The 13,101-nt window shown below is 30.1% G+C and overlaps 1 protein-coding gene across 1 annotated transcript; it reads left to right on the forward strand.

Annotated features, from left to right (window-relative positions):
* The first annotated feature begins 6,447 nt into the window (after positions 1–6,447).
* On the forward strand, positions 6,448–11,238 carry LOC130941466 (uncharacterized). Its single transcript, XM_057869983.1, has 7 exons — positions 6,448–6,965; positions 7,637–8,531; positions 8,775–9,054; positions 9,267–9,374; positions 9,539–9,817; positions 10,018–10,161; positions 10,819–11,238. Exons 1-7 carry the CDS (start codon positions 6,641–6,643, stop codon positions 10,999–11,001), a joined length of 2,214 nt encoding a protein of 737 aa, XP_057725966.1. The 5' UTR covers positions 6,448–6,640; the 3' UTR covers positions 11,002–11,238.
* Positions 11,239–13,101: the final 1,863 nt, after the last annotated feature.

The following is a 13,101-nucleotide window of genomic DNA, read 5'->3' on the forward strand; positions in this document are numbered from 1 at the left end:
CTCTAGCTTCCTCACTTCTCCTTTTCTCTCTCTTCGTGTCTCTTTGATCTTCTATCTTTGTGTTATTCACTTATCGTCGTTGTTACCCTTTTGTTTATCCCCTTTCTCACTTCTTTCTTGTTGTGTTTGCACTATAAAAAATTCGTTGGGTACCATCGGATTTTTCGGGAGATTTATTAAAAAATTTCGTCGATAATATATTTACGTCGGAATAAATCCGACAGTATAAATCTTGTCGGTAATTATTTATTACTGAATTTTTTTGTCCGCCACTAATTACCGTAAAAAAATTTCTGTTGGTAATTTTTACTGTCGAATTTTTTTTGGTAAACCCAACAGTAATATATTATTAATTAACAATTATCGATGGATTTATCCGATGGTAAACTTAAATTTTAAATTTTTAAAAAATTTGTTAATCCTCATGTATTAAAATATGCTCATCAGCTAAGAGCATATCTTCTAATAAAACATAAGACGATAACAAGATATATAACAACAATCTTAGATTCTTAATTATCCCTATATGGGCAGAAAAGTACAAATACTAACAAATAACAATATTAGTAGCATATATTTCAACATATATTTTTTTAGTCTTAACAAAGTAAAAATACATTTAATTTTCATGAATGAGAAATCAATAATTACCTAATGAACACTCTTATCAGCAAGGTCCTTATATTGAAGTTGGTATTCATGCAAAATCCAATCAATTCGATCTTCCTTAAGTGCTTTACCCTTGTGAACACTAGAGTCAACAAGCTTCTTGTTTTTGACGGATCTATACAAAAAATGACTACATAAAGATAATTAAATCAGTCGCAAAAAGTAATTGCTTATACCTAATATTTTATACATAAAAATTTTATGTATAATCAAATAAGAGTGTAATTTGCTAAGTGAATAGAATCTATACTCAAATTTCAAGTATAGAAAAGATAAAATAATTTCTCCAAAGCAAAAGTCTAATTTCACTTGCAATTGGTTTTCTTTAGAAATAATTAAAAAAAACATGTAAAACAGGAGGTCATAACATCTATATCAGCTTACTTTTCATTCAAATTAGATTGTAATGCAAAAAAAAATCGCTCCAAAATTAAAACTAAATTTAGATGACTGTTTAAAGTCTTATACACGACCATGAAAGACACAGCATAAAGTTATACCATGAATATGAAATTTCAGTGTACGTAGAAACAATTGTCAAGTCAATTTAGCAAATTGTGCAAAATCAAATTGTCAAACCTACCACAATACAACATGCTGCAACTGTGCGTGGAGAACAATGACGGCTGTTGGTGCATGGATGATGACGACAACTGCTGGTGCGTAGCGCCATGGAGGAGGACGGAGAGAGAAGCGCTTCGAGGATGGAGGAGAGAGAGGAAAGGGTTGCAGCGCCGCAGAACACGAGTCAGGGTACTGTGGGGCAGCGTCGACGGCGGAGAAGAGAGAGGAACTTTGTCATTGTCAAAGGCTAAGAAAGTGAAAGGAGATTCGATGCTGGGAGAGTGGGAGTAGGGATATTTCGGCGTTGTCAAGAGTGAGATTGAGGAGGAGATCCTTTGGAGGCTGTTGGTGGCATCGATTGGTGCTGGTAGAGTGGGTTGCTGGAGGCATGGTTTGGCGGAGTGAGATGCAGAGGGAGAGAAGAGGTTTAGAGAGAGAGAAAGTGGGTCTTTCAAAATGAGGGGAGAGGGGATGCTATTCTAATTTAGGACAAATTGTCGTTGGATTTACCGGCGGATAAATCCAACGGTAATGTATTGTGTTTGACCAAAACATAACACTGTGCTTTACCGGTGGATAAAATCTGCCGGTAATTCCGCCAGTAATGATCGAGCCAATTTTTTTTCTTTCTCTCCAATTATTAACGTCAGATTTAGTGTCAAAAAATCAAATCTAACGATAATTTTTACCTGATGAATTTATTACTAAATCCATCGGTAAATTTGTTGATAAATCCGACGCTAACTTTCGACACTAAATCTGACAGTAAATCTAACGATATTCAACATTTTTCTTGTAGTATTGAATTTGCTCTTCGTTCTTGGGTACAATTTCCGTTTTCTTTCATTCGCCCATCTTCTCTGCCATTATTGCGTATGCAAAAATTGCTATTGTGTCCTATACTTTGTAAAGCATCTGCCTTCGTGTTTTAGATTATCTATTGTCTCTCCTTCTCTCGATTTGTTCAGTATCTTTCTCTTTTTTTTTTGTCATCATTTTCTTGTTTCTCCTTCAAGTTCTTTATTTTTTTAAAAGAAAAAATTATATATTTAATTTTTTAATTTAAATTTTGATTAATATTTGATAAAGATAGTTGTCTTGCTTTAATTAAATTTGTTTGTCTTATAAAAAAATGAGAATGATGATGATTTGAAATGAAATTGGAAGAGATAAAAATTCAGTAGTGATGATGAGAGTGTTTAGGAGTGTGTAATTGTATCTTATGTTTATTAGTTTTATCAAACACAACATATAAACATAAATTTTATGTGCTTATACTTTTAATATTTGTGTTTTTATGTTTATGTTTCATTTTGTACATCAACAAAAGGAAGTCTAGAAACACAATTAAAGTATTTACCGTCGAGCATTATGATTAATTTTTCATCGACTTGTAAATTGTAATAAGTACTTTTGTTAAAAATGATTTTAATTCTTTTTATATCCAATACAAAATTTGTCCAACATTCAATTAATAAGAAAGGACGAATCTCTTTTTATTTAGTCAAATACTAGTATTAAAAACACCATTTTTAATACTTATAACTTGAGAAAGTATAGGGAATTTAGGGATGTATAGAGATATAACTATTAGTGTTACTTTTTTTTATTAGTTAAAGTTTTTGGGATGAGTAGTATCATGACATGGTATCAAAACTCTAGATCTGAAAGTCGAGAATTCGATCTTTAGTGAACCCCAAAATTAGCTTAAGTTTTTGAGATGAGTGATTTTATAATATGAGATATATATCTCATATTTATATTTATTATCCCTAGTATTTAGATGATTATTCTAAATAATATAGATGATATTCATTTTTTAATTCATATAATTTATTATATACATTAGACAAATATTTCTTTGACTCCCTAAAAAGACTTTTATAATAAACTTATTATAGGAGAATTACGCTATAAGATTCAAAGGTGGCCTTTGAAGCTGGTTGAATGGCTCTACTATATCCCAATTGAATTTGATAGTGAATTAACACGATATCTTATCCGTTAATATCTTTCACATAATACAATTCAAAGTAGAAAATAAAAGGGAAAAATGAAAAGAAAAGGAGTTGGTAGCGACTCTATTTCATGGACTTAATTGAGAAACAAACATTATTATGACCAAAGGTGGGTCTCTCTTGTGTGTGTTACTGATTTGATTTCATGACCCTCCAATCAAAAGTAGGTTATACCTGCAAAAACCTTTAATTTACTCCTAAGATTTAACATGTGCACGTGGTCCTACATACTAATTTCATTATTATATTACTTTATTATAATTATAATAAATTAATAATCTTTGCTTGCTTCTCTCATAATTATCTCTTTTTCTTTTTCTTTCTTTCCTTAATTTGATGATTTCAATCAAATAATATACAAGATATCCATTTATGCTTCTAATATAGGAGTGTTCAAAATTTGGCCCAATTAGATTCAAGTTTGTTATTTTGATCTGTGTTATTTTTTAGATTCCGTTTGAATATATTCATTCCGAAAACAAATTTTATAATTAAAATATATTTTACGATGAAATAGTAATTAAATATTATGTTTTTATATTTTTATTAATTTTTTATATTATATGTTATTATTTTAATTTTAAAATAATTTGTTTCAATATAAACGTATATAATATTTATTAAATTTAATTTTTAAAATATATTTTTTTAAATTTATTATATAAAATTTATAAAATTATATATATCAAATTTATATCAATTTATATTGGGTCGATTTGATTTCACCAGTAAATTTTTGAATCAATTTAGAATTAAATTAATATTTTGAAATAATTCTAATAAATATTAAAATTGATTATGAGTCTAATCAAACATGTTTTGATCTGACCACGTACACTCTTTTTTTTTGTTCTCACAGTATTTTTTAACCCGATAAGTTAAGGATTAATCTGTTGCGGTACTGAGCTCCATTTAAGGGGTTTTTCGCTGGCCAATAGGTTGCTGAATACACAAGACAGAATTCAAACCTCCGACACTTACTTAAGCGGACTAATGAGCTAATCACTAAACCAACCCAACTTGGTTAAGCACGTACACTCCTATTCTAGTGAATTGGCTAATGAGATATTCATATGTGTGAAAAAAAAAATTTGCCTTGACCAACTTCTATAAATTAATTTTCTATGTGACATAGCCTCTAGAAGCCAAAATTGCTTAAGGAAGCACACTTTGTCAATATCAGCAACTAATTCTAACTTATTCATTTATATATAATAATTCTTTATACTTGCCCCTTATTTTCAACTTTCTTTGCTTCTTTCATTCTTCAACCACACAATAATACAAGGGAATAATAAATATATAAAATTCTATAGGGGAATATTCGAAGCATAAAGAAAATAATCAGGGCAATATGATAAATTAAATAAATATAAAGATAAATGAAGGAATAACTATATTATCATTTCATTCAAAGAACATAGCAAGTCAATAATGCCATATATATTATAATATGAATCGTGCGAAAAAGTGAAGCAGCAATGATGAAAGATTTAAAGTTATAAAAACATCCTCCAATAAAAAAATTTCTGTACATTATGCATGAATAATATAGTTTTTGTACCATCATTAAGCATTATTTTATATTTATTTTTTTTTTTGCCTTAAAAAAAGATTTGGTATGTCATTTAATATGGGCATGAAAAGAATGAACTCCCCCAACAAGAAAAGAGAGAAAAAGTGCAAAAGAAACCCCAAAAACACGTTCTGGAAATTTAAAGTAAAAACACAGCTAAGAGGGAAAAAAAAAGATTAAAAGAAAAAAAAGAAAAAATAAATAAATCAAGTGAGAATGGTCCCATATACACTGATACACATATTGACTTCCCACCATAAAGGCATAAACAAACAAAGCAGAAAAAAAAATTAAAACAAAAAAGCAAGAAAAAATCTTCATGTGACGTGGACATCACATCCTAATACCATTTGTCGAATTCCATGCAAATAATAAGATAACGTTTGTTTTTGAACACTGAAATTAAAATTAAAGAATTGACATTTAATATTATATTTAACGGTTAAAAATTAAAATTAAAATTTAAGTGTTGAAATATAAAATTTCAGTCCTTTTAATATTTTTAGATAATAAAGACATAAAGAACTAAAAATTTTTTGAATAAAAATTTAAATTTTAATAATATTTTTTTAAAATATTTATTTAATTTTTAAAATTTTAAATTTATTTCTCAATTTTTATATTTATTTTAAATTTAATATAATACTAAAATATAATTCAATTAGTATATTTTACATTAAATATAATACATAAATTTAATTTAATTTTTGTGTCTCAATTTCATTTTTTTCTTTTAAACGCAATCTAATAATAGTGACCATTAACCAACATAAGTGTTTATTTATTTATTTTTATATATCCTAATAATATAGAGAAGCTATATATACAAAATTATCTAATCAGGATTATAAAAATGTGTCGAGCTATCATATTATAGATTAATTTTAAAATTATTGCAAACAACATATATATCATGCAGATAATAGTGTAGAATACTTTAATATTTAAACTTAGTTTGAATGTATTGTTCATTTAAAAAAGTATATAAATACTTAGTTATATTATTATATTAGAAAATATTTAATTTAATCATCCTTTAAATTAAGATTCTTATAAATATAAATATAAATACTTCATTAGATGACAATAAATAGAAACTGAATTACAATCAAACTCTTTATATATTTTGCCTATAAATTATATATACTATAAATGTAATAGGGAAAAAGAGCTCTTCAATGATTTTTTTATTATCAATATTAATCATCATCAAATGTGTTTTTCTTTTTATTATTATTTTAAAGGTTTCTAAAAAAAATTATGGTTCTTATTGGCAGAAATATCATTGTCAAATAGTAATGTAGAGAGTTTAACTATAGTAGTATTTATGTACGAGGATATGTCATTAGTAGTATTAAATGATGAAAAAATTGGTAGAATAAATTCAAAATAAGATTAGTCTCACCAATAATTAACATGGAATAATCAGTATATAATTTTCCTATACTCTAAATTACTTAAAGTTGTTAGTAACTTAATTTCTAGTAATTTTATTACCATGCAAACAATTCAACTGAAATAAATAAATAATATACAATTTAATTTAAAAAAAAATCAAGAGCTTCTTTCTCTCTCGTTGTTTCTGCTCGTTTTCAAAGCTGGTAAGAGTGTAAGACACAAGCACCCTTCATTTAGCTTAGGTTACTTTTACAACACTTTCGAGCATGCACATCACAAACCATGCGTGTTATTACATTCTTACCCTTCACTCAACCCTTAATTCTCGTGTTCCTACCCCGTTCTTCTTCTTCTTCTTTTGCCTCCGCTTTCACATTCCTCTGAACCTTTCTTGCTTCTTCAATTCGCACTTTCCATGGCGGTTTCAAACGGAATAGAAGTAGAAGCCGTTCTCCACTTCCTCAGAAAGAACGGTCTCTCTCAAGCTGAATCCGCACTCAGACAAGATATCATCGACAAGAACGGAGCTAGTAGTGATGAAAACCTTCTTCGATCCTTCGATTACGAGAAGTTCTTCTTTCCAATGGTTCCTCCTCCGCCACCGCTCAAGCTCCGATCCTTTTCTCTCCTGCCGGAGGATCGTGCCGGTGCCGCCGCCGGAGCTTCCGGAGCCTGCTCTGTTTCCTCGGAGGATGATTTTGTTACTATAGCTTCGTCTACTTCTCGTGCTCCTTCTTCAGGTTCCTTCTTTGATTTTGCATTACGTGTTCATAATTCGAACCAATTTTGGTTTGTTATGGTGCTTAATTATCTGTGCTGATCCATGATCACTGTTTTTTTTCTTTTTCCTTTTTTTTTTCAAAATAATGAGAAAAAATCTTGAACAGTTAGTTACTTTACTCTGTTTTCTCTCTTTTTTTTTTATGCCACCGACGAAGACGGAAGTTTTGTTCAGTTAGATTTGTTTAGTTTTATAACGTATTATCATTATAACAATTCAATTTTCTGTTGTACTCAGTGTTCGTGGTTCTTGTTTTATTGTTTAGATGATATGCACAATTATTTCTTTTCTTTTTTTTTTTAATTACTATTAATATTATCATATGTTTCAACTAATTAAATTGGCCGTGCATGCAAATGAAATTCCCTTATTTTTGTCAAACTTTGTAAAATTTAGATATCCTTCACTGCATTTTGTAGTTTTATGAATGTGAATTCAACTATGTTGAAAATTTTAAATTACTCACTTCTCGTTGTTCATCACTGATTTATTTAGATTTATGTATTACCAATTCATGAATATTCTGTTCTTCCTTTTGCTTAGTTGATTTCAATTTTCCATTCAGCCATACATGAGAGTAGAGCATCCTAAAACCTAGTGGTGTTGCTTTTTTTTTTTTTTTTTTGGCAGAATTCATCAATCCATATGGAATTAGTTCCTTGTCTCAAACCCAAAATGATTCTGAATCCTCATCTGATAGAATGTCTCAATTCGGCACAGCGCGTGACTATCATGATTTCGACATGCAAAATGAACCATATTGGTATAATGAAAAGGACGAAGACTATTTCATGACTCCGAATTTCGAAGGGCCTGATTTCTTTGGGAACCAAAGTGAGGATAAGTTTGTCATGACTGCAGAAATGGAAAACCAACATGACAATCCTCTTAGTCTTGCTTTCGACCACAAAAAATCTGGGTTAGAGGGAAATGAATCAAATGATATGTACATGGACAAGGTATGCCTTTATAATCATTCCTCTGGAAGGGATGGAAATGCGACTTATTCAAAAGGCTATAGTCTAGTGGATGATAACAAGGATTTTGAAGCTGAATCGGAAGGTACGACCAATAAACAAATCGTATCCTATGGTTGTGAGGTTCCATTTTGCAAAGGCTGTGATGGTTCAGGAGAGCCTTGTAACGGGGATCCTATGAACTTCAGCTATCCTAGTTTGAAGGAGATTCATCTGAATGATTTTCATTTGAAGGTTGTTGGAGATATTAGCTCTTTTGGTTCAGCTCTTGAGCATGCTGAGAATGGAAGTTTCAACTACTACACTAAAAAGGACAAAAGTGAAGGCTATGAGGATCCGTTCGACATAACTATCAAAGTTGCTGGAACAGATATACCAAAAGGAGTTGACAACCATGAAGCTCGAGATGATGGAGATTTCACCGAAGAGTGCCAAGATCCAGACATTGCTGCAGATGGAGAGGTTGCTACTGATGATGAGCTCTTAAAGTACACTCAAGAGGACGAATATGAAGTATTTGACCTGAGAATTATACACAGAAAGAACAGGTTTGTTTTGGAGATTACCTTTTGTCCTACTTCCTAAAATTTTATTTCTGCGTGATGTTCCTGCTAATGGTGTGGAATAAACTGATTTTGAATGTGAAGGAGACTAGGAATTGATGCCACTTTGCTTGGATTTTGTTGATTTAATCTGCATTAACTCTGTGCTGATTTAACCCAGTAGTTATTTCTTGGGGAATATCTATTTTTTATTTCCAAGATTTGGACTAAATATTATGGAATCTACAGGACTGGATTTGAAGAAAATAAGGAGCTCCCAATTGTGCTGAATACAATTATCGCCGGCAGGTACTATATAACGGAGTATCTTGGTTCAGCTGCCTTCAGTAGGGTTGTCCAGGCTCATGATCTTCATACGGGAATAGATGTTTGCTTGAAGATTATTAAAAATGACAAAGACTTCTTTGATCAAAGCTTAGATGAAATCAAGCTTCTGAAACTTGTCAATAAGCATGATCCAGCAGATCAACGCCACATATTGCGTCTTTATGATTATTTCTACCATCAGGTATGCCTTTAAAGTTAACTATACAGGATTATAATATTTAAGAAGGCCTATATGCTGAACAAGGAAAGTTTATTTATCCTTTCTCATACTGTATTTAGAATGGTCTAACTGAAATTTATGATTAACATATCTTTCTATCTTTTCAGTTTTCACATCCTGTTTGATCTTAAATGTTAATGTTGAGTCTCTTATCTCAAATGGAAACTTCACAGGAACATTTGTTCATTGTAACCGAGCTTCTCCGAGCAAACTTATATGAATTTCAAAAATTCAACCAAGAATCTGGAGGAGAAGCATATTTTACATTGAATAGGCTACAGGTTTGTTCAATCAGACTAATAACTTTTGTGCTCTTCTTGATTATAACATAGCCTATCAGTTGCTACATAGTTCATTCAGAAATTTAAACAAAATGGCTTCTTGTAAGAAATAGAGATGTGGTCAAAGAATAATTATCATAGTTATTTCATATCCTTCTTTGCAGCTCATTACTCATCAGGTTTTGGAGGCGTTGCACTACTTGCATAACTTGGGAATCATTCACTGTGACCTGAAGCCAGAAAATGTTCTAATAAAAAGTTACAAAAGATGTGAGATAAAGGTTATTGATCTTGGAAGCAGTTGCTTTCAATCCGACAATCTATGCCTATATGTACAATCCCGATCCTATAGAGCTCCTGAAGTTATGTTAGGCCTTCAATATGACGAAAAAATCGACATATGGTCTCTCGGATGCATCTTGGCTGAGCTATGCTCTGGTGAAGTATGTTTTAATTTACCTATTAATATATTCTGAAATGGATTTTTCCGTAACTTTAACATAAGCTTAGGAATTTAAATCCTTTTTGAGAAATTCAGTAAGTTATGCAGTTTGGTTGGCTAATATATTGAGGGATAATTTATATTCAGATTATGATAAATTCTTTGTTATTGATTTATCCTGATTATTTGTGTCTTCTGTAGGTGCTCTTTCCAAACGATGGAGTTGTGATGATTCTAGCGCGTATGATTGGAATGCTTGGTCCTATTGATCTAGAGATGTTGGTTAAAGGGCAAGATACACACAAGTACTTCACCAAAGAATATGATATTTATTATGTAAATGAGGTTTGTTTCCCATTGTTTTTTCCCTTTTTTTGTCAGTAGGTTTACAAATTTTGTTCATTCATTCTTCTTCATGCCGGTGAATATATGTCACATTGATTTCTTTACTTGACAGAAAAAACAAAAAATAAGTTCCTTTCTAGTTTCTAAGTGTATTAGATACATAGCAAGGATTTTGTTGACGTGATGCAGTACCTTTTTTCTGCATTTTCTTATGAGGGTTTATCAAATTTTATTATTCCACTTCTTGCTTAATTTCAAATACTGCTATGGCTGCATTCAATTAAAATATTTCACAGTGAATGCAAATTCAATACTAATAAAAGAAAATGTGGTATAGCATTTTGGGAGAGAAAGAAATATACAGCAACTGAAAAGAATAAGCATGTGTATTAGAGTAAATTACACTAGCTTCCCCTAGAGTTTAGGTAATATTATACACATGATTCCTGGATTTCGTATAACTTAACCTTAGAGAGGTTGATGCCGTGTGTAATATCACCTAACTTTACAGAGTTCAGTGCAATTCAACAACAAAGAAGGAAAAGGAGAAAATGACCTTAAATACATCAACCAAATGGAATCCTTGTTTTAAATTTTGATTTCAGTTTATTTTTGTTCTTTTTCTTTTTTTAAACTAATATTTGATGTCTCGTACAGGAGACTGATCAATTGGAGTACATAATTCCAGAGGAGTCATCATTGGAGCAGCACCTACAAGTTTCTGATACAATGTTTATAGACTTTGTAAGATACTTGCTTAGCATCAACCCTAAAAGAAGACCTACTGCTAGACAAGCACTAAAGCATCCGTGGCTTTCCCATGTTTACAAGTCCAAATAGTACGAGTTATTTTTATCTTCTAATTTTTTGTTCTCCCTGCATATAGGAAAGCTTGCAATCACATTTTTGGTTTGTTTGTAAGCAACAAGAAGAAAATTCACTGCCTCAAGATGTATATGTTTTGTTTTTGTTCCTTGTTGTAACAGTTTGTTCTTGTACAGAACTTGTGTCCATTGTTTTTTGCCTTCCATGGATGGGGAGGTTTGAGAATTTTACTAAAATAACATTTTTGTTTTACCTTTATTTTATTAATATTTTTTTTAGAAAGCTCAATACCTTAGCTGAGTTCTCCTCAGCTGTGCCATCAATTTCCAAGGATCAACTTTGCCTCTTCTTCTGCATGCCCATCAGAACTGCAAACCTGGGAGCTGCATTTGATTACGGTAAATAAGCATCCAATACAACCTAATTTTCATGTCACCTGTTTACTCTTACCTATTTCACATCATTTTAGGGACATATTTTAAAAATATTATAAAAAAATGTTTTACTAAAAGTTATTAAATAGATTTTTTTTTTCATTTTTAATACATTAAATACATTAAAAACTAAAAAAGATTTTATAACATATTCTTAAATGATACACGGACAGTATATTAAAGTCAATTTTTAAATTGTAAAAGTATAGATTGACAAATGAAAATATTAAATAATATGAACAATAGATATATCGGATGTTCAATTCACTAGATCTGTGAATGGTTATTCTAATATTAAGATTTAGGTCAATAATTTGAGAATGTAGTGTGTTTTATAAGCCAATTTTAAAGTCTATTATTTATGTTATTCAAAAATGTCATTAATTATCTAGCATAAATAACCATCTTCTATGTATTGTAATAAAGGACAAAGAAGAGACTATACTTTGTCATCTTATCCACCATTACCATAATAGAATCCTTTCCTCGTGCCTTTGCTTGGACGAGGTCTTGCAGCGGAATTTAATACTACATCTTGATAATCTTAATAATATTATGTTGAAATAATATTTAATAGGATTGAGGTTTTGCAAAATTAATTTATGTATTTGGTTTTCTCTTTTTGAGATCCAAATATATCATGACAAAATAATTATATTTTCTTTTATTGATCATTATGAATTTCTTATGTTCATTTATAATATTTTTAAAAACGAGAATAAAAATAATTAAATATAAATAAAATTGTCTATAAATTATTTTACATGACACTTACAGATATAACTAAATATAATTTTAAACTGTGTTTTACTTGATTTTTTGTTCTATTATTAACAACAAATAAATTAATAATTTTTTAGTTTTGTTTTACCATCTTAATTTAAAGAGTGGAACGACTCCTCTTGTAAGTGTCTCAACGTCTTAATTGTAGTTTCAAAAATAAAATTAAAAAAAATTACAAGGTATACAAGGCAAAGTAAAATGCAAAAATTGAGAAGAGAAAGAAAAAAAAAGATGAAGAAGAACAAATAAAAGTAAAGAACTTTGAGTAGAAATAAAAAATAGAGTACATGTTTGAGTTTAGACTTCACAGATTTCAAGTTTTAGTGTGTAATGTCAGGAGGTCGAGAGTATTTTTGGATTTTCAAGTGTTTCTTTAGAAGAAGGAAAACTGAACTGATTACAATGTTTGTCTAAAACTCTATACAATTACTCTTATAATGATCTTTGTCGTTTTCAAATTTAAATAACCGTTTGCACTTGTTTCTTTGACAACCATTTTGCACCTTACTTTAATGCACTTGTTTCTTTGACAGCCGTTTTGCACCTTACTTTGACGCTCTAGGCCCAATTCAAATTTTGTATAAAATAACTTTTTTTTTTCAAAGATAGTAGGTTATATTTCATTAATTATTAAAAAATAAAATACAAAGATGTCCAAAAGCAGGACAGCATAATAAAAGGTGGAAATTTCCCAAAAACACTACACTGAAGGTATTCATCCAATGGTGTGTGGTCGAAAAACGAAGAAAAATCTTAAAGAAGAAAGAATGATAAATCAAATTGAATGCAACTAAGAGCTTGCCTCATGGAGATGACGACCTAAACTGGGAGTTCTTTGGATTTCACGGAGCAACTTGACAGAGCTTGATAGAATGGCAGACGGCATAAAAGTAGAACC

Source organism: Arachis stenosperma, chromosome 7 (genome assembly GCF_014773155.1).
Source record: "Arachis stenosperma cultivar V10309 chromosome 7, arast.V10309.gnm1.PFL2, whole genome shotgun sequence".
NCBI classification, from domain to species: Eukaryota; Viridiplantae; Streptophyta; class Magnoliopsida; order Fabales; family Fabaceae; genus Arachis; species Arachis stenosperma.